Source organism: Coffea eugenioides, chromosome 9 (assembly GCF_003713205.1).
Source record: "Coffea eugenioides isolate CCC68of chromosome 9, Ceug_1.0, whole genome shotgun sequence".
Lineage (NCBI taxonomy): Eukaryota > Viridiplantae > Streptophyta > Magnoliopsida > Gentianales > Rubiaceae > Coffea > Coffea eugenioides.
In genome coordinates, this window is record NC_040043.1 from 6798362 (window position 1) to 6817815 (window position 19454).

General features: G+C 34.2%; 1 protein-coding gene across 3 annotated transcripts; it reads right to left on the bottom strand.

Annotated features, from left to right (window-relative positions):
• Positions 1-5092: 5092 nt before the first annotated feature.
• Positions 5093-15682, bottom strand: LOC113783619 (DNA (cytosine-5)-methyltransferase DRM1-like). Of its 3 annotated transcripts, none has more exons than XM_027329806.1 (10): positions 15610-15682; positions 14849-14915; positions 14029-14163; positions 13752-13851; positions 13621-13670; positions 12183-12302; positions 10514-10613; positions 6924-7015; positions 6052-6786; positions 5093-5844 (listed from the first exon to the last, which is right to left on the bottom strand). In XM_027329806.1, exons 2-10 carry the CDS (start codon positions 14849-14851, stop codon positions 5404-5406), a joined length of 1776 nt encoding a protein of 591 aa, XP_027185607.1. In that variant the 5' UTR covers positions 14852-14915; positions 15610-15682; the 3' UTR covers positions 5093-5403. The 3 variants fall into 3 exon arrangements, with proteins under 3 accessions (XP_027185607.1, XP_027185608.1, XP_027185606.1); XM_027329807.1 differs by lacking the exon at positions 15610-15682 and adding an exon at positions 15535-15602; XM_027329805.1 differs by lacking the exon at positions 15610-15682 and having other exon boundaries at positions 14849-15580.
• Between the last annotated feature and the right edge of the window lie 3772 nt (positions 15683-19454).

A 19454-nucleotide genomic window follows, 5' to 3' on the forward strand; every position in this document is an offset into this window, starting at 1 on the left:
ACCAGTTGAGTTTCTGTCCTGTACTGTACCATTCTAGGCTTTGGAATGGTAGACTTGGAATAATGTATACCTAAGTGTAGTTTTTTATTATTCGATGGGAAGACCAAAATTTTTTCACATTAGTACACTCCTATGTTTAGTTGCACTCTTTACATCTACTCCCAAGTAACTTTCACATAAGCTTTAAATTACATATTGGAGCCCGGACCATGAATAGGTTAATTGTCAATAGCAAATTCAACCTCGTTTTTGTCAAAATGTCATGAGAAGAGGACTCTTTATCACAAAGTAATTTAACTTGCCTTCTCAGTCATGAAGTTTTTAAACCCCTATAAGAGCTCATATGAAGTTTATATTAGTAGTAATGCCTCTTTTCTACTCTTTTTTTCTTTCAGAATAAAGAAGTGCCATCAACTGTTATTGGGTTCTTTACGAACTGAGCTTTGCAACTTGATGGGCACTACCTAATGAAGCATATGCATGAGAAATTAACCTAGATGCTCAAAGCTTAAACTTATATATTTGAACAAGAAAAGAGGCCTTTCACTCAAAGAGATCACATTCAAGTTTTCACTTTTCCTAGAAGACTGATCGTACATATCCCTACCAACATAAATTCAACTCAGACTTTGACGCACAAAAAGAAGACTTCAAAATAAAAAGTACTCCAGTATCGTTTCGTACTTAGTAATGTTACACTTAAGATATATATTATGTTTCCTTTTTTTTTTTGAGTTTATTTTGCTGAATTCATGTGTTTCAACTCTCATGCAGTTAGTCCTATTTCAAAGCTGGTAATTAAGCTAGAACCATTAGGTTTTGTCATTAACTAGATATTTCTCCACCAAATCAGTGGTGTGTGATTTTTCTTGATATAAAAGATATAGGATCTTTGATGATTTTTTACTTAGAGAATTACATATCAGAATACAGCCATGTAGAGTTATATATGGAGATCATGTAATTTTTAAGGGTATTGCAACTACCACAAGTGTAGAAGTTGGAGAAAGAAGTAAACGAGTTCTGCAGTGGCACTTCTTTGGTAATCGTTCACGTTTTAATGTACTGGCAAAGATTAGAAGTTAACTGTGCCTCCATAAGAAGCTGGAAAAAAGATGACAAATAGCTCAAATTGAAATTAGAAATCAAGCAAAATTTCTGCTTTGGAGGGTCTAAGTCAAGACACTCCTCCGGGTTGAAAAATCTAACTTTTAAAGAATAAAATGTAGCTAGCTACGAAAGAAGAACAAAATTGTATTCCTATATATATATATATATATCTCTGTGTGTGTGTGTATTCTGCTAAAGGAAAAGGAGAAAAAAGGGGGGATCATTTATCCCAGTCGAAATGTTGCTCTACTTCACATCTGTAATAATCTGCATGCATGGGGACGAAGAGGAAAAGGAGTTTCTGCTGAATTGGCGTTGGTGATGGCTATAACTGGGAAAAAAACACACTTCAAGAAAGTTAATCAGTCATATACACACACACACATCACACACATGTGTGTGCGTATATGAGTGTGTATCTAGGAAACATTAGCATAACAAAGTGTAAAATGATGACCCAATTTCTACTACTATAATGGTAATAGATATGTGAAGCTCGTAGTGTTAAAAATAACTAAAAGAGTTGTTTATTGAGCTGAAGATACTTGGAAAGAATTTGCTATATACATGTTATCAATCTTTCCGCCATCCAAGCAAAAGACTTCCCCGACTTTGGATATTCTCACCCAAGTAAGTCTCACTTTTGTAAAGAAAAGTTATTGATAATCACTTGAATCACTTTTGTCAAAAGAGGATATTTAAGCAGTCTTTGCTTACATCTTTCTCTTCATTTTTGGTTTGAATGAGTTGAATAGACTACTGAACTGATGTGCTGTTTGTGGATAGTTTCGATACAATTCTCAAAGAAAAGAAACCACTAGGGAGTTTGCATTTGAGAAGGGTTTAGGTCTTAACTTTTTTTATAGACTCATGAACATTGTCGTCCAAGTTTGGGTCTTAAAAGTAGCTTAAAAAAGTAATGAAAGTCGTCAAGATTAAAAAGTGATGGAGGACAATATGATGCCTTGATTGCCAAAAAGCTCTTTTTACAGTTTATGTGCTAGTAATGTATGAATTCAGACTAGATTGAGGTGATAGAGATATCAGATATGGCATCAGTCTGAATTCTGCCAAATTTTGCTTTAAAAATAATTTAATCGTTTGACTGTGGCTTGCTAATTTACGTGGGTGGACCGTGGGGTACCATGGAGTGGACTATGCTGTAGTGATTTGTCACTCGTTTCTTTAGTTGGTAAGCAACATTTTGCTTCTAAATTGCTTGTAAGCCACCTTCCTGATTTGCAGTTCTCTCTTCTTCTCCTTTTTTTTTTTTTGGGTACATATTAATGGTTAAGTTACTGAGGGACAATAACTATAACAAATAGGTCACGGATTCAAATCATCAAGAGGGTTAAGTGAAAAATTACTTATCGCTGATCTTCGAAAAAAAAGTCATAAGAGACAAAATTTGATGCTAAAAACATTCAGTAGTAGGGGAAACAATAGTCAATTAAACTTAAAAGGGTCTGCCAATCGACTCACAATCGCCCCTCTCAACATGAAGGGAAACGTGGACAAGTGTTTGAAATCCAATTGGAGGCAAATTAGTTGAAGTTTTTCGAAAGATGCTGAGTTATACGAAGAAAGAATTCTGACTATAACTTTCTTTGCAACGAGTATTTTGAGAAGGGATTCCACAGCAGCTTAACGGTCTCGGAAATTTTAAATTTGGAGACGTTGTGTTCATTCATTCTATGAAGTTCTTGAATGTCGATGAACTTTCTGTTCTCACAGTTCCTCATAATTGATGGCACGAAATGGAAAGGTGTCACTTACCATTTCCTACCATCATGTTACCAATCTGTCAAAGTTTGAACAAAATCTTTTACCAAAAAGAGCAACTAAATTTATATCGTCAAGACGATTTTCAATAATCTGTTAATGAAATTTACTTTTTAGGGATAATATTAGAAACCTCCCTTGAGTTTTCTTCTAATATCACTTGGCACTCATGAGATTTTAAAAATATCATTTACCGCCCCTAGTAATAGTGAAAAGATTATATTAACCCTCACTTGATATATAATTCGCATGTTAAATAAATGGAGCTCAAAAAGTTAAGAAAGAAAGAAACAAAAGTCACTTTTTTTCTCTTTCTTCTTTTTCAATGTTATCTCTTGCTAATTTTTTTTGAATGACTACGTGATTTTTTATTTGTAAATTATAGGAAACTGAATTTTGTTTATCTTTTTACCTTTTGTAATTGTACTAGAGTGGGGTATGATTTCTTTATTTATTTTGAATTGTTTTCATAATGCTTAATACGATTTAAAGGCTTGGACACGGGTTGAGAAGAAGTTGGAAATAATATATAAGGTTGATAAGAAATTGATTTTGAGCATATAGAGTTAAATTGATACTAGTGTATTTCTTTGCAAATATCTTTTTTGTTTTTCAAATTTATGTTTTTATGGGCTATAGTGTTGTAACATAGTAGTTCTGCTAGAGATTATTTTTTAGGTGATGGTTTTCTTGGAGTAAACAAAATGTTTTAGGAGTATTTTTTATTTAGTGAGCAAAAGCGTGGTTTAGGGTTTTTTAAAATTTTGTTACACAAATAATAGAAGTAAGGAAGGTAAGTAATATTTTTAAAACTTTAGGAATGCTAAGTGACATTAAGGGTCTGTTTGATTGGGTGTAAGATATTTTCCTTGGAAAATATTTTCCAAAGAAAATTTTTTCAAAGAAAATAAATGCTTTCCTATTCATTTTCCGGTGTTTGGTTGACTAGTTTGGCCTCCTAGAAATTTAAGCCCATTAGATCTCGAATATCCAACCCACAGCAGCACCTTGCATCCTAACATACACGTTGCTTCGTCATGCCTACCACCAGCAAAGCTGCCTACCATCCACGTTCTTTTCCCCATTGTCACCACAGCTGCAAAAAACTCCTCCCAGTACCACCATTGCTACCACTTCCTCCTTGCCAGTCCCAACACCATCCCTACCGCATCCCCACGGCAAAAGGAAATTATCATCAATGGGGAAGTCTTATGAAACAACAAGAAGTTTTTCAAAAATACCAATTGCTGGCAAATGGTATTATAGAAATTAAGATTCATTAGGTTAGTTCATCAATAAAGAAAGATCTTTTCTCAAAGATCTATACTCCAATATCAAAATCATGATCAGATAGGTAATGAAATTCAGAATTTGCTTGTAAGATGTAAAAGTCGCCCTTGATTGACAAAGCAAGAATTTGGGTGTTTAGAGAGACGTTGTTATGGAAAAATACCAATGCGATCACCAAGGAATCATATAGGTAAAGACTGTGTGACAGATTTGAGTTCTTAATTATGGCCTTTGAAGGGTAGTGGACACGCCATTATCCTTTCTTTAAATGAAGTGACGGAACGTGAGGAAAATAACTTCAGTAGGGCGAGAAGGAAAGTTGTTTTACACCTGTTGGTGTAAAATGTTTTCCGGCAGAAAAGATTTTCCCATGCACTTGTGCAACCAAACATTGGAAATTCCAGAAAATATCTTCCGGAAAATATTTTCAATCCAATCAAACAGACCCTAAGAGAAACCTCAAGGGAAGTTTCTGATATATATATATATATATATATATATATATATATATATATCTTCAAGGTTTCAGTGTCTCCAAATTCAATTCCTATCCTTTCATATATCATTTGGCTTTGAACTTCAACATGCAACATTTTGCATAATGTCAAGAAGAAGGTAAGAACGCCTTGGCTACTATTCGATTTTCTTTCATCACAAGTATTAATCTGTCAATTGAAAAGAGATTAGGAATAGAGAGAGAGCATCCACTAATCTTTTCACACTTCTGGCTGATAGGCTACTGAAAGTGTAACGCTTATTTTCCATTTGCAAATGGGACAGTTTCAGATGATAATATGCGTCCCACAATCATTTCCGCATGTCAAAACAAAGCCATCAGGAAACCACCCCTAACAGAGCAAATTCCAGAGTCCAGACAACCATTTTCAGTATGTGAGAACTGGATCATATCTAACATTTGCAAGTTCAAATTTTCTACTTGATACAAATTTAAGACTGGAAGTCCAGAATCCTGTTTCCAAAGTACAACTGGGAGAAGCTTGTACACTTGTGGTTGGATATCTTGGGCTTTTACAGGGCAAATAAATCAATATGAATTTACACTTGAGAGCAAGTTAAAGCTAAAGTTACTGAATGTTGTGATGTTTCATTCACTAAAGAGAAGCAATTTACGGCCTACGACTTTCCAATGAATGAAAATTTATGGCCTACAGACTTTCCAATGAATGAAATCAGGTATCAAGATATCTGCCCGGGCAACCATCAATTAAACCGTCGCCCACTCATTATGTTCTTGACTGTGTCCAATATCCGGACATATTCATAAAAGAGTACGGACTCTTTACCCTCCAGTCCATCCCTGCTCACTCTATTGCTACCTGCCAGATTATTACAAGGACTACCACCAATTACAAGATCGAAACCTCCAATTTTACCTGCTAAACTCTCTATCTTGTATGCATCTAAGGTCTGCACATCATCAAAGTCAATCAGATTCCCCTTCTGATTTGTCTGCTCCCACCAACTGCGGACTATATTCCTATTGATTTCAGATTTTTCAACAGAAACTACGTTGTTCAATGGGATCCCAAGTCGGTGGAGAGCAACTTCTGCACCACCAATCCCAGAGAAAAGCGATAAGATGTTGATGCCGTCAGGGAACAAAGGTTTCAGGACAGACAGATGGTATGCCACAGTATTAACCTGCCATAAATAGCAAACAGCTTCTCATTATCACCATTGTAGTCGCTAAATCAACTCTAAAATATCAAGCTATATATGCAAGCAAACTAGCGAAATATTATCTACCAGTAATTCAGGATCTAGTATTGCTAGGAGTAAACTTTCCAGTTTGGGCATAGCAATTCATAGGAAACAGAGTTTTTTAAGACAGGTGGAAGTAATGCTCACCTGAAATGAGTTGCCAAGTGATTTATATCTGTCAGTCCTACTAATCCCACCTCCTCTAGTATGATTCCTGGGGAAACCCAGCAGCAACTCAAATTCATCAGGTTCCAAGGGGGCAACCTTGTTTCTTCCTACCCACAGCAAATTCCACTTCTTGCATTGATCAATTACATACTTCTTGACATGCTCAGGTGGCTCCCCATCATATGCTTCAACAGCCTTGCGAATCCTATCCTGCAACTTTGCACTCCCAATTGCTGTTTGCAAGCAGTTTAAATATGTTCGTGAATCCCATGATGGCCACCATCTCTTGGTCAGGGGAAATGTTTCTTCTATGTTGAGGGGCAAAAGTGGACGAAGAGGGAATCTGTTTTGAATTGGTAGGTTATGGACATATCCTCTTTTTCTTGCAGCAGCACAAAAATACTTCGAATCAACAAATTCTGGCTCCACATAATACAAGCACTTTGATATTTCATCCCATACACCCTTAGGAGTGAGTGCAACATTCTCGTAATAAAAGTATGGTGGGCCTAGTGCTTGCTCTGGAAGAGTTCTTTCTCTTACAATACTTGATTGATCATCTGTAGGTAGACCAAAACCTACCATGGGTTTTGGCAGGCGAATCATCTCACTATCTTCTCCTACCATGCCCCTTTGCTTTTTCCTGTTATCCAGCTCAGCATACAGCCTCCTCTTCAATTTTCCATTTTGACTGCAGGTATAATTTGCCTTTGGCTTTGAAAGTGAAATGGAAAAAGCATCAGTTTGAATTAGATTAGTTTTTGGGAGTGCTGAAAGTGAAATGGCAAAAACATCAGTGTAAATTAGATTAGTATAACTGGAACAGTAGCACTTGGAGATGGAAGAAGAACCTTAATCTCAGCAGGCAGGTCTGGAGCTTCTGCCCTTGCTATTTGAGCCGCACAAATGAAATCGGTTAATACAGCAATTGAGGCATCTGGACCTATAGCATTGTCAAGTAGAAATTCACAAAGAGGTCTACAATAAAATAAAATACAGCAGCAAGGATACAAGTGAATAAGCGATTTCTTAATCATGACATAAGATCTGTCACCCATAGGAAGCAATTGGCACCAGCAGAAAGTTATCACCTTTTAGCAAAGAACTCAATATCCAATCTACCCAAATTAATCCACTTAAAGCCTCAAGAATAAATAAAGCCATGAAAGCAAATGTTCGATCCAAAAGTGTCCTTTCTGAAAGAAGTATCACTTGTTAAACCAATACATGATACAAAGTTCAGAAAAATCAGTTTTCTGAATAACAGGAAACTACCGGTAACTTCTTTTCAGGGATAGTCTCATTTAACGTAAAATCATTTCAGAAAGATATGGCCCTGATTAAGATGCAGGACTGTATTTGCATCGTTTGGTGATATGATCTTTCACTAAATGTCATGCAGTGGCCAATGTTAAAACCAGTTTTGTTCTGGCAACAAAATAGTCTCTTATGAACCGATCAGAAGTTGAAAGAACATGATAACACCTGCCTTCCAAAAACACAACTCACATCTGAATATTCTATATTACTCCAATTTAACATTTAGATTTAGTATTTGCACCTCAAGATGACTAAGCAAACTTTCACATTAGGGCTGCAAACGAATCGAGTCGCTCGCGAGCGGCTCGAGTCGAGTTCGAGCTCGAGCTCGAGCTCAAAATATTAAGCTCGTTAGCTCGCGAGCTCGAGTATATATATATATATTTTTTATTTTAAGTATATATATATTTTTTTTTATTTTTTTATTTTAAGTATATATATATTTTATATTTTTTTAATTTTAATAGTAAAATTACATATATATCCTTAATATTTTATTATTTATTAAAAAAAATATTTATTTTATTTATTTTTTTAAAAATAAAATATTTATTTTTTATTTTTTTCGAGCTCGAGCTTGAAATTGTGAGCTCGTCGAGCTCGAGCTCGAGTTCGAGTTCAATGAATTTATGTCGAGGCTCGGCTCGATTAGGCCAAAACTCGACTCGACTCGGCTCGTTTGCAGCCCTATTTCACATCCATGCACAGGCTGGTCACCCTCATGTTTTAAAAGCTAAACGCAAAATCAATTATTCTAGAGGTCAATTTCAATTAAAAGTGAGTTTGCATACATTCATGCCATGTGCAATGTGCTGTAATCTGTAAACTGAAGGTCATTAATTTTTATTAGTTAAGCCAAATAGAAAATCCTTTTTCACTCTAATCAAAGATTAACCCCCCATTTGGTTGGGAGGTTTCCTACCCCTCAATGGGAATACACAGGCAATAATTCCCTTTCATTGTGCTTGGTACACCGCAATAGGATTCTCCATTACCCAATTTTGGGTCTTCCAATTCCCAAAACCCATTACCTAGTAATTTGGGCACTATCATCCCCATTACCGACATTGTAAAAGAAGCTAAAAAATAAAAGCAAATTATAATTAGAAAAATCATGGAAATACTACCTCCTCCCACCTCCCACCACTGATGCCTCTTCTCATCTCTCAAGGTTTCCCTTCAATGGCCGCCTCCCACCTTCTACAGCTGCCGCCTCATCCTACCCGCCACCCTATCCTTTTAATCTGTAGAAACTCTCTCCCTCACCTCTATCTTTCTGCCATCTCCTCCCCTCCCATTCTATTTCATCCCTCTCTTTTCTCCATGATTGCTTCATCTTTTATTCTCTCTCTTGGTCTTGATTCATAGTAGCAGATGGTTTACAATTGTTCTTGGGTATTTCAATTTTGATAATTTGAGTTTATTTCAATCAAAATTGAAAAATTTAATCATGGCTTATAGTTGAGTTTGGGATTTTTGGTTGAGAAAAAATTGATTTGTTAAGAGTAAGATCCATATTTGGAGATTTGTTTTGGAAACCCAAGAAAGAAAAATTGGTGTTCTAGTTTTCTAATATGCAATTTGGCCTTTGGGGGTTGAAGATTGGTTATTTGCTTGGCCATCAGTGAGGGTGGCAGTGCTTGAAGTGGATGAAAAAGAAACAGAGGAGATGAAGTGGAAGGAAAAGAAAAAGAGGAAAAAAAAAAAGCAAAAGGGGTTAAAAAAATTAAAAATGAGAATTGATTCTCATTCCATCACAGAAACCAAACACAAGTTTTTACAAAAAGGAATCTTGATAAATTCATTGCTATTGAAGGGATATTTCAGAGTGATTGTCATTGTCATTCTCTAATCTGAACCAAATGGGTGGTAAGTCATTTGAAATGCTAAAACAGAAAAGAAATTAGCATTACAAAATACTCTAAATCTTAGCCATACAAATGGTAAACAAATTTGTAACTGTAAATGAAACAAGTAACTATTACTATTTCTAAACATCTTTGATATATATTCTTTAGACACTGAAATACTCCAAAGTCCACATAATATTAGAATAAAGCCAATGTTGAAGATTAAAAGTTCAAGTTTCTATGAAGTGGCAACAGCATAACATATTTTTCTGAGAAGCTTTTATTTCAAGAGAAAAAGGGCCGTAAAAGTGAAAGGATTTCTAAAACTAGTACGAAAAATCTCTTCTCTTAGATAGCAACCCAATAGGAAGAAGTTTAGCTCCTACCAAAACATAAGTAGATAACTCACAAACTAGGAAAGTTCAACCATTAAAACCCAAAACAAAATTGTCAAATTAGAAACTGATCTGAAAGATCCTCAAGACTTTTCAACCAGAGCAGGGATATAAAATGCACATCAGGCACTGTCAGTGATTAACCATAAACAGAATAAGGGTTCATTCAGCTACAGCTAGAAATGTGTGAACAGAGAATTGATATGAGCAGTGAAAGCAGTAGTAGTATAAAGGTGCTAAGATAGACAGCCTAGATTTTACCAGCAAATGAAATCTATGACATGCACAAGCTAGAAGCCTGGTGGGGTCAAAGATAATGTTGCTAAAAACAAGTTGTTAGGTCCTGTCTTTAATTATGTCTTAACATCTCAGCCACTGTGCCAATGAGTTATATCAATAAAAAGAAACTATTATAGAGGATGATTAACGGTGTAGCATCAGAGACTGACTATTCATACGAAGCTTGACCGCCAGGTTATCAAAAAGAAGAACATAAAGGACCACAAAGAGTGAAAAAGGAAGTCAAAACACAAGTCTGAAATATAACAAATTAACATGAAAAATCATTCTTAACTAAAGTACCCAACATTGTACTAGAATTGGGAGATAACTCAGACTAATCCCACTTCCAAATGCAATGCAAGAAAAACATCAAGGCAAAGGAACAAAAAGAGAAGGTTATTTTACACATCCAACAAGAGTTCCAAAAATTAACAACCTACAGTAAACAAGATACAGAGTTGCACCTTTAAAGATTCTCAGCAAATATATCTTTTCTTGTTATTCACGTAGTTACTAATATCAGCATAACTAAATAAACACAACATGATTATGAGCAAAACAGTAAACAAAGTAAAGAAGTATTAGTATATGCACCACATCTATGCATAGCTTCTGTCGCCTCATCAACAGAGTATCCCATTTTTTGTAAGGTTTGCAATTTTTTCTCCGACTCAGACAAATCGTCAGTATTTTCCTGCAAGGGTTTTCTTTTATTAGACATAGTAATCATACTCTTGAAAGCCTTGGAAAATTTTCACACAAAATGCTATAAATAAAGATGAATAACTTCTAGAATTTTAGAAAGGCTGACAATGATGTGTAGGTTTATGAACCGGAAGCCTTTGAAGAATCTGGAAAAATGTCCAGCAAAACCGTTTGAAAAGAAGAACAACAATCTTAAACATCACACTACATTCAGGTATACCCTGAACTACTGTCTTCTCTGGAGCACTATAATGTCTATTATATTGTGAATTTCATTTCAGAGGATTGTGGTTCAGAAATCTCAAAAGAAAAGGTCTTGCATTTGGTGCTCGTTATGTATTCCGATGCTGGTTAACCAAATATGAGAATATAAAAATATAGAATAAAATTTTATTCATACTCTAATTTGCTGGAATCATTATAAAAGAAACAATAACTCGCCCGAGAATTAGTTTGAAAACATAAAAGGATAATTTTAATTTCATAATGATATGATAAGCATACTATATAATCACCTCTGGCATACTAATAACAGACATCAAACGGGGGAAATAAAGATAACATTCGAATCAGGAAATCCTTCCATTGAGAGATGACACAATGAGATTATATTTTTGTCAACTTAAAATTTGAAATCCTATGATCTGAGGCTTGGTTCTATAACTTTGATGTGTATAACTCAAAGTCATATCTTACATTTATTTGAATCAATTTTAGGCATAATACTGTAATCGTATATTTTCCAATCAATTGAATGGTTCACCAACCATATATTGATGCAAAATTTTCTCTTGATAATTCTCTTAATTATATACATAAGATACCCAGAGCATGGCCTAAAATTTACATTCTTGAAGCTTTCTTAGTAGCTTTGGTGGTGCTGTCCAATATACTGTAAAATTTAGTCGAAAGCTTTGAAATTTTTTCCCAAGTAGCTTTCTCATTTTTTACTGATTTATTAGCTTTCTTCCAAGCAAGAAATAGCATAAAAAGAGCAGTGCAGAAATCAATTTTGAGGAGGAAATGGCTGTAACTAGAGAATCATTCTGCCGTTTTAAAAAGCTTCCAAGTACTTATCCTATATACTTAGACTAGAGGGCTACCTATGCATCTGAGCTAAAATTCATGCAAGGAAGGGCCAGCAATACATTTACAAGTGCAATCCAACTCACAAGCTATTGGACCAGTTTTACAGATGATGGAGTCCCTACAGATTGAGAAACAGGGAAAAAATTGTTGGCTATCAAGCGTAACTGTGGTGAACTTTGAATATTCTTACTCGATATCCAAACACATATATCATGAACACTGCTCACTGGAATGGCTTAGATGAGATAGAAGTAAATTCTTTTGGATATACCATGTTAATCATATGAACCAAGACTCTTTTGTCCATTATAAAACTAAAACACATAAGTTGTTGACAATGGCACCCAACAGATTGAAGGAAATTGTCACCCCACACACAATTGGTTCAAAATCTAGTATTACACAACAAGGGCACTATATAAATGGACAAAAAAGAGAACTAAGAAAGAACAGGACAAGTATCACAAACCTCATCATCATCATCAGACCAGCTATCAATATCTGAATCATGAAGAAGGCTCTCATCATAACCAGAAGTGCTCTGATCAGAGTCAATACAGCCATGCTCTTCACTGGAATTCTGAAGTTCCTGCAAGAAAAAGTCAAACCATGAATCTCTAAAGGACTACAAATCTGCGTGCAGCAAATTATTGCCATTGAATCAGCCAATAGAGAATCCCATTCTTCAGGAAAGTTTTCATCTGTGAATAACACATGTGGGATGTTTTACTATTCTTCTCATTCTAATGACTACCATACTTGACTGCTAAAAGCACAAGAAGCCTTCATAGAATATTATAAGCATTTTTCTCTGACTCTTTGAATTTTCTGTGTCTACGCTGGAAAATCAAAAGCCTAGTGCAATTATTTCATTTGTTAATCAAACACACTGCAGCCTTAAAAAGTCAGCTTGATCATTTTAATTTCAATGCAATCAGAACCAGAAGTAGCCTAACTCATTTAACAGTCATACTTGAAAACTTTAATAATGTAGAGTACAAGTTGCATATTCATGGTTTTATAAATTTCAAACTAGTTGCCTTTCATCATTGTTGGACAAAGAGCACCAAACAACATACCTCTGTAATAAAAGATCCTACATATGAAAGAAAGAATGCCTTAATGGTCTTAAACTTCTCATTCCAATGAAAAGGAATGAGAGTGTACGCACCAGAAGTAGCTGCTAGCATTACCATTAGAGGGAGAAAGGCACAGAACCAAGCATCACAAGAAAATTGGTAAAAGAATAATCGTGTAAAAACTCAAAGCAGAGAGACATAGAAATACCAAAACTATAAAAGTAATATTTTTTAAATCATGACATGCATCGGTCACCAGAAAGAAATAAAGAAAACGACAGAAAATCTACAGTATACGGACACTAGTATGTAAAGTAATGAATGAAAATTATGTTTCATGGATTGAATATTTGGGTACTTAGATGAGAAATTTAAGCAAGCAGTATGAGAAACACAGAGGTCTTTGTAGCAAACAGATTATTTTTAAAAAACACTGTTCAATCTAACCAAGTACAACATTAAATCACTTCAAAGTAGACTATGTCAGATGCAATCAAGCAATTTGTAATACTTCTATACCACAAACAGATATTAGCAGGGGAGCCAATCAGTTTGCAAAATTGATGCCTTGCATGCTGAATAGCCAAACCATGATTCTTATAAAGCTGCAGATGCATCTGACGTGGTAAAGTTTACATTAAACAAATACTTCTCCCAGAATTTGCTCCTCCTAATCATGTGTAACAATCAAGATTGATGTGGAAGACAAGAAAAATAAGCAGGCACAGAGATGTGCTGACACAGCACGCACCCACCCAAAGACTGTAACCTACGATAAACATGATGAAGCAATGAGTAGCAAGTCTCAATGGTGCTGACATCACTCACCAAGTATGTAAGAACCGTATCTAGTATTTTCCCTTCGGAACTGCCTTCTCCTGTACATTTAATAAACAATGTCACTAGCAAAACTTTGAAAGATGAACATGATTCTCTACATGGAATAGAAATGTAGATACCAATTTCTTCAATTGCTTTGACCACCAATTTATCTGGAAATCCCATCCCTACGAAATGCTGAATCAACTTGGAATTGGAAGAATGAGCAGATGAGCTTTCCTATGGACAAATAGGAGGTAAGAATATTAAGGTTGGGCATAAAATAATACGATAAATAATTATGTTGTGCCACAGCCGTTAATACAATTCACACAATTATTTATCACTTTGTACCCGAAAACAACAAAAGAAGTGTTTATTAACTCTACTATCAATGGAAAAGTTTAAAGCATATACCTCGCCATTGCAAACAATTGTCACACCACCAGGAGTGGGCAAGTTCGAAGTAGAAATTGGTATTTCTGAAATTTCTAATTCATCTTCAGTATTCCAATCAATGTCACCAAAGTCATCCCCAGACGCATTACTCTCCTGAAAAGAAAGAACAATACACAGCATAGAAATTGAAGTAAAAAAGTTTTTCTAATAGCTGCTTCTAAGTCTCCATGGGCTTGTCTCGACAGCTTAAATTCAGCTGGAGTTGCAGCACTCCTTTTAAGAAGCTTTTTTTATGAAACTAAGCATTTTGAGGGTGTCTGATGATCATCTTCCGATAATTCTAGGACTAGAGCACTTTAATCAGCAGAACTTTTTGCACAAACTAATATTTTGTAGGTTTGAGATAACTATTCAGTTTAAGAAATTAAACATAAAGTTTGACTATTTTACTGCAACATTAAGAATACGACTATGCATAGAATCAGTTATTAAGAATTAAAACCAAAGACTAGTAAGTAAAAATAAGTACCTAGTGCAAGTAATATTAAGCACTTCACTGAGAAATCCAGTAGCAAAACTACTTAGTACAAACCATTACAAATCCCAAATTGGGCTTAGGAATTAATCTTGAGTTGTGTTCACCTGCTTTCAGCTTTGTCTTTTAGCTTGTTTTATTTATTTAATCCTAGAAATGGTAAAAGCTGATTTACAGAAGCACCCAATTGTGATTATTAAAGCAGCATGCACTTCAGCAAGAAGCCACCAAAGCAATGAGAATATACTTCAGCAAGAAGATTACTAAACAAAGGAATTTCTAAACAATTGAGCAACATTTTACCATTTCTCGAGAATTTTCAAGAATCCCAAGTCAATATCTCCTCAATAGCAAATTCCCAACCTGTTCACTGACAATAAAAACGAAAGAACAGAAGGGTCAACAATAAATTCCCAATACAAGTCAAAGCATGTTTCCCCCCTTCTTCTTCACAGGGATATTCATAAATTACCATCTAATCTGAAAAGCTCAAGCTTAAACAAAATTGCTATTTCCTATCCGAATCGCTGCATGCTGGTCAGAATTTTTACAGAAAAGGTGCTGGCCTTCTTTTACATGAGTATACGAGCCCTTCTTTTAATTAGTTCTTTCCTTATCAAACAAACAAGAATCTTTTTTGATTTAACAAAATTACAAGACAATTAAAATTATCAGTTAATTACCAATCATCCCAAATTCACTACAAAACTGATGTAATAATTTATCAGACAAAAACAAAATCCAACCCAGCAAAATTTAGCTCAGGAAACAGATAGAAAACGTGATCTTGACTTGAATACTTTTGTATACTTCAACAATGTGGGCGTACTACTAATCTGCATTCATAACGAAACAAAAAACCCCCGAAAAACCCATTAAAAAGAACTGAAAATGAATGAGAAAAAACAGTTTTCCAACCGTAAACAGGATTAAAAAATGAGATTGAATTAGATTGCAGAGAAGCATGCAGAGCTAGAATATAGAATCACCGATGAAGAAATCGGTGGGCAGTGAATTTTGAGCGAGGGAAATTGCCAAGAGGTTTAGGAGGGAGAGAAACTTACAAAGAGGGAGCAGAGAGAATCAAATTCGGCAACAAATATGCAAAAAGATTGAAAGGAAATATTACAGTCCAAGCTGAAAAATTTTTGTGCGCTACTGAAACGGAAAACGCACTCTTTTACATGCACACGCGCATATGTTCAAAATTCTGCATTCACGCGCCACTACCCTTCGATGGGTTCTAAAAAAAAATTTTTTTTCCTTAACATTTATTGTTAATATTACTCTTGATAGTTGTAATTTGATGCCTTTAGGAACTCAGAAATTGGTACATCAGTAATTAAATTTTTTTGAGATTTATATATTTTTTAAATTGCTATTTATATTATACATAAATAATTGATATATAAAAATACTGTGATACTTAGCATTGCATAAAGCGAGAGTAAGATAAAATCTATACTCCGAGCGTGTGTGTAGTAGTGCTGCCCCTTTCTTTGCTGGCTGGCACTATTCATGATAAGGCCTGACCGATTGCATGCTTTTGTCATAGGCTTTGTTTGGATTCATCAGTTCAATAGTGGAGTGATGTCATAATATGAAAGGCTAGCTGTATGTCACTAAAGTTTTTATTCGACGAAGATTTAAATTAATATTCGATGAGTTAATAATTTATTATTTATTTTAAAAATTTAATAGTTAAATATTAGACAAGAGAAATGTATGTCAATTTTTTTAGTTATATAAAAAATAAAAATAAAATATCCCTAAATGGTAAAAGCGCTTTAAAATGCATTGATCGATTCTGTGTGCAAAAGGGTTCCTTTTATCAAAATTTTAGAAACTATTAACTCAAAGTGTATAACTTTGCTGAAGGATTCCTTAAACAACGGCTGTGGAATATATTTGTTACACGAACAATAAATTTTACATCATGGTTCCAATGGCCATTATTGGCACTATATTTTTCTACCATATTTGCCTTGGATTTGTGTTTCGTCTTTTTTTTTTTAACACTCTCGCTCCACTTTTCACGTCCTTTTTATCCCCAACTGTCAGATCCAAAATTTAAACCCTAAAACTGATAGCGAAAAGAAATGTAAGAGCCATCTCTTAACTACTAGACCAACTCTAACTGTTTGTGTTTACTCACCTTATACGATACCGTTTTTTTTCAAATACAAAAAAAAAAAAAAAAAATTCTTAAAATAGGCTTCTCAAGGGGAAAAAGAAATCCTAGCTACTGTCTTCTCTCAATTGTTCAACATCGATGACATGCTTCTAGTCAAAAGGTCATCACCACATGACTATTTGTTGTGGTTGTAATGCTATTAATATGGCAACAATGGCTTTTTTAGGCATTATGAGCATCATACTACCTTTTTATTTGCAAAAGATGGTAAGCATACCAGTGTGTAATGTACGCATTAGAAACTCAGAAAAATAGGTGTTAGACTGCATTGGGTTCTTCCTTTTCTTTCTTTTGGTACCTTTACTTGCAAAAGTTTTTAAGCTGCACCAGAATCAACAATTAGGTCATCATTATGATGGGATTTATGTATTTCAGTGGTGAAACAAAGAATGAAACTCAAAACTGAGAAGAGTAACATTTGATCAAATTAAATGTTAAAATTTGCTTTGTTCGTGTAATATCGGCTATTAACAATTTAGATTTGTTCTCAATTGTAGATTAATCTTTTATAAATTATTAACGTACAAAGCCATTTGCACTGAAATCTTTAGGAGCCTATATTGTCTAGTAATCGAACACACTCGTCAAAAAAAATTTGTAAACTAAAAGTGTATAGAAAATTAATTCATTCAATTATATGAGTGTGTGGTGTCCACTAGATACAACCCACTGAAAACTTTTTCCAAGACTTGACATCTGTCCCTACCACATATCAAGACATCTCACTGTTTTGTGTTCTTATCTTGCTGCACTATAAAGTACTCCTACAGTAGACTAGGCTCCACTTGGATTGTATTTTTTAAGAGTGTTGAGCTTTTTTTCTTTTTTTTTTTAAATTAAGCTCTCCTCCTCTCCTTTTCACCAATTTTTTTCTAATTTTTCTCATCTTTTTAGAAAAGTCTTCCTCTTTGGGAGGGAGATTGATTATTTTATTTTTTAATCCTACTAAATTTTTTTAGTGACAATTCTTAGTTTCGCTTAAGGATTACTAATGTGAATTTTCCATTTCTCCTAGGGGTTTCTAGTGAAAATTTTCTTTTTTTTTCTTCATTTATTATTAAATTTGAATTTATTTCAAATCTGATTGTTAGATTTGAAAAGTTTTTGGATCTTAGGTCTCTCTGGACAGAGTTTAGCATCATTATTTGAACTTAAATCCACTGATTAGCAAATCTAATTATTGCAATATGCACATAAGGGAGTTGTAGTGATTTATCTTGTTAGAAGACAACTTGAAAATTTATTATATTTTAGATATGTTCAAAAAAAATTTAGATCTATTGTATCTATTAAATTACAGATTTGATCTGCTATTTTTAGTCCATGTTTAACATACTATTAGGGTAGCAGTGTAAATGAAATCGTGTTGGATGATTTTCAATAATTGCTTAATGAATTTTGCATTTATCAAAGATAAAAGAAAAGAATTTTGCATGAATGTGTTTGTAGTACTTAATAAATGATGGATTAAAAAGTCAAAAATTATTTGTAAAGTAATAATCCTACTACTATAATCCTAAAGAAAAAAAATATAAAAGATAGTGTAAAAAGTACATTTAAACTAAAAATAGATGTAACTAATGAGTGCAATATGTATTAGTGTGATAATATAAACTACAAATTTTTTCAGTTTTCGAGAGTTACTAAGGTAAAATATTGCGTTGGAGTTTAGCATTTACCCTAGTACATTCAAAGACATCTAATTCTTCCTATTTACTATCATTTTACATGCACATTTATATTCAGAATTTAATACTAGCTTGTTACTTAATTTGTTTGGACAGTAGATTATTTGGCCAAATATATTTGCTGACATCACCATTACAATTTTCAATACAGTTTTTTATCTTCTCAATTACCTTTTTATCTCACATACATCACATCACAAAAAGTGTTACAGTAAAAATATCTCAAATTATTTACAATCCAAACAACACTCCCAAATTGTTGTCGTGCACTCATTGGAGGCATATCAATTCCCCTTTTACCCTAGTATCTATTTTGCCCTATTCATTTACACCCAATAAGAAGTGTATCGAAAACTTGTGGAGCACATTGAACTCTAGCAACATTAACCTAATCTTCATCACATTATGCCGCCATAAAATGTAAAGCTTCTTTTATTTTACACTTCAAATTCCTTGGATAATGACAAGAGGAATAGAGTTGAGAGGCCTCATTAGTTAGATCTTAAAAACAAGAACAAGAGTAGCCATAGAAATAGATTAAACTAAGTAAGAAAAACAACTTTTTTTAAGGCCTAAAACAGCAAGAAATGGTAAATCTTCAACAATCAAGCTGTAATGATAACGTCCATACATTAACATTCACCACACATTAAAACCGCAGTCAAATCTGTTTGCTTGGAATTTTGAGAGGGAACTTTTGAAGGGGTTTAAAGGAGGGAGAAACGAAGGAGACGCAGCTCGAGATCTTCCTTCACGCGCCATAAGTTTTATATGGGCTTTCAGATGACGTCACCCTTTTCCAAAACGATAGTAGAGGTAACAAATTTTCAGTGATTCAAGACTTGCTCATTACTAAAGATTTCTTAATACAAAAAGAGATTTATACATTGTCTGCTACTTAGTCTCCTTGAGAAATCGATAAATTTTAGCCGAAGAAATGAGATTTTCTTTAGTTTCTTTAATTATGATTAGTATAAATAAAAGACGATGTGACGCTCAACATTGCGTGAAAAGGAGAGTAAGATGA

Bases quoted from the DNA above. Each gene is read 5' to 3' on its own strand.
- LOC113783619 (XM_027329806.1), bottom strand. The intron at 12,303-13,620 runs GTGAGTGATGTC...TTTTTCTTGCAG, and splicing joins ATACGGTTCTTACATACTTG to GAACTTCAGAATTCCAGTGA. The intron at 7,016-10,513 runs GTGCATATACTA...ACAATGCTATAG, and splicing joins AGAAGCTATGCATAGATGTG to GTCCAGATGCCTCAATTGCT.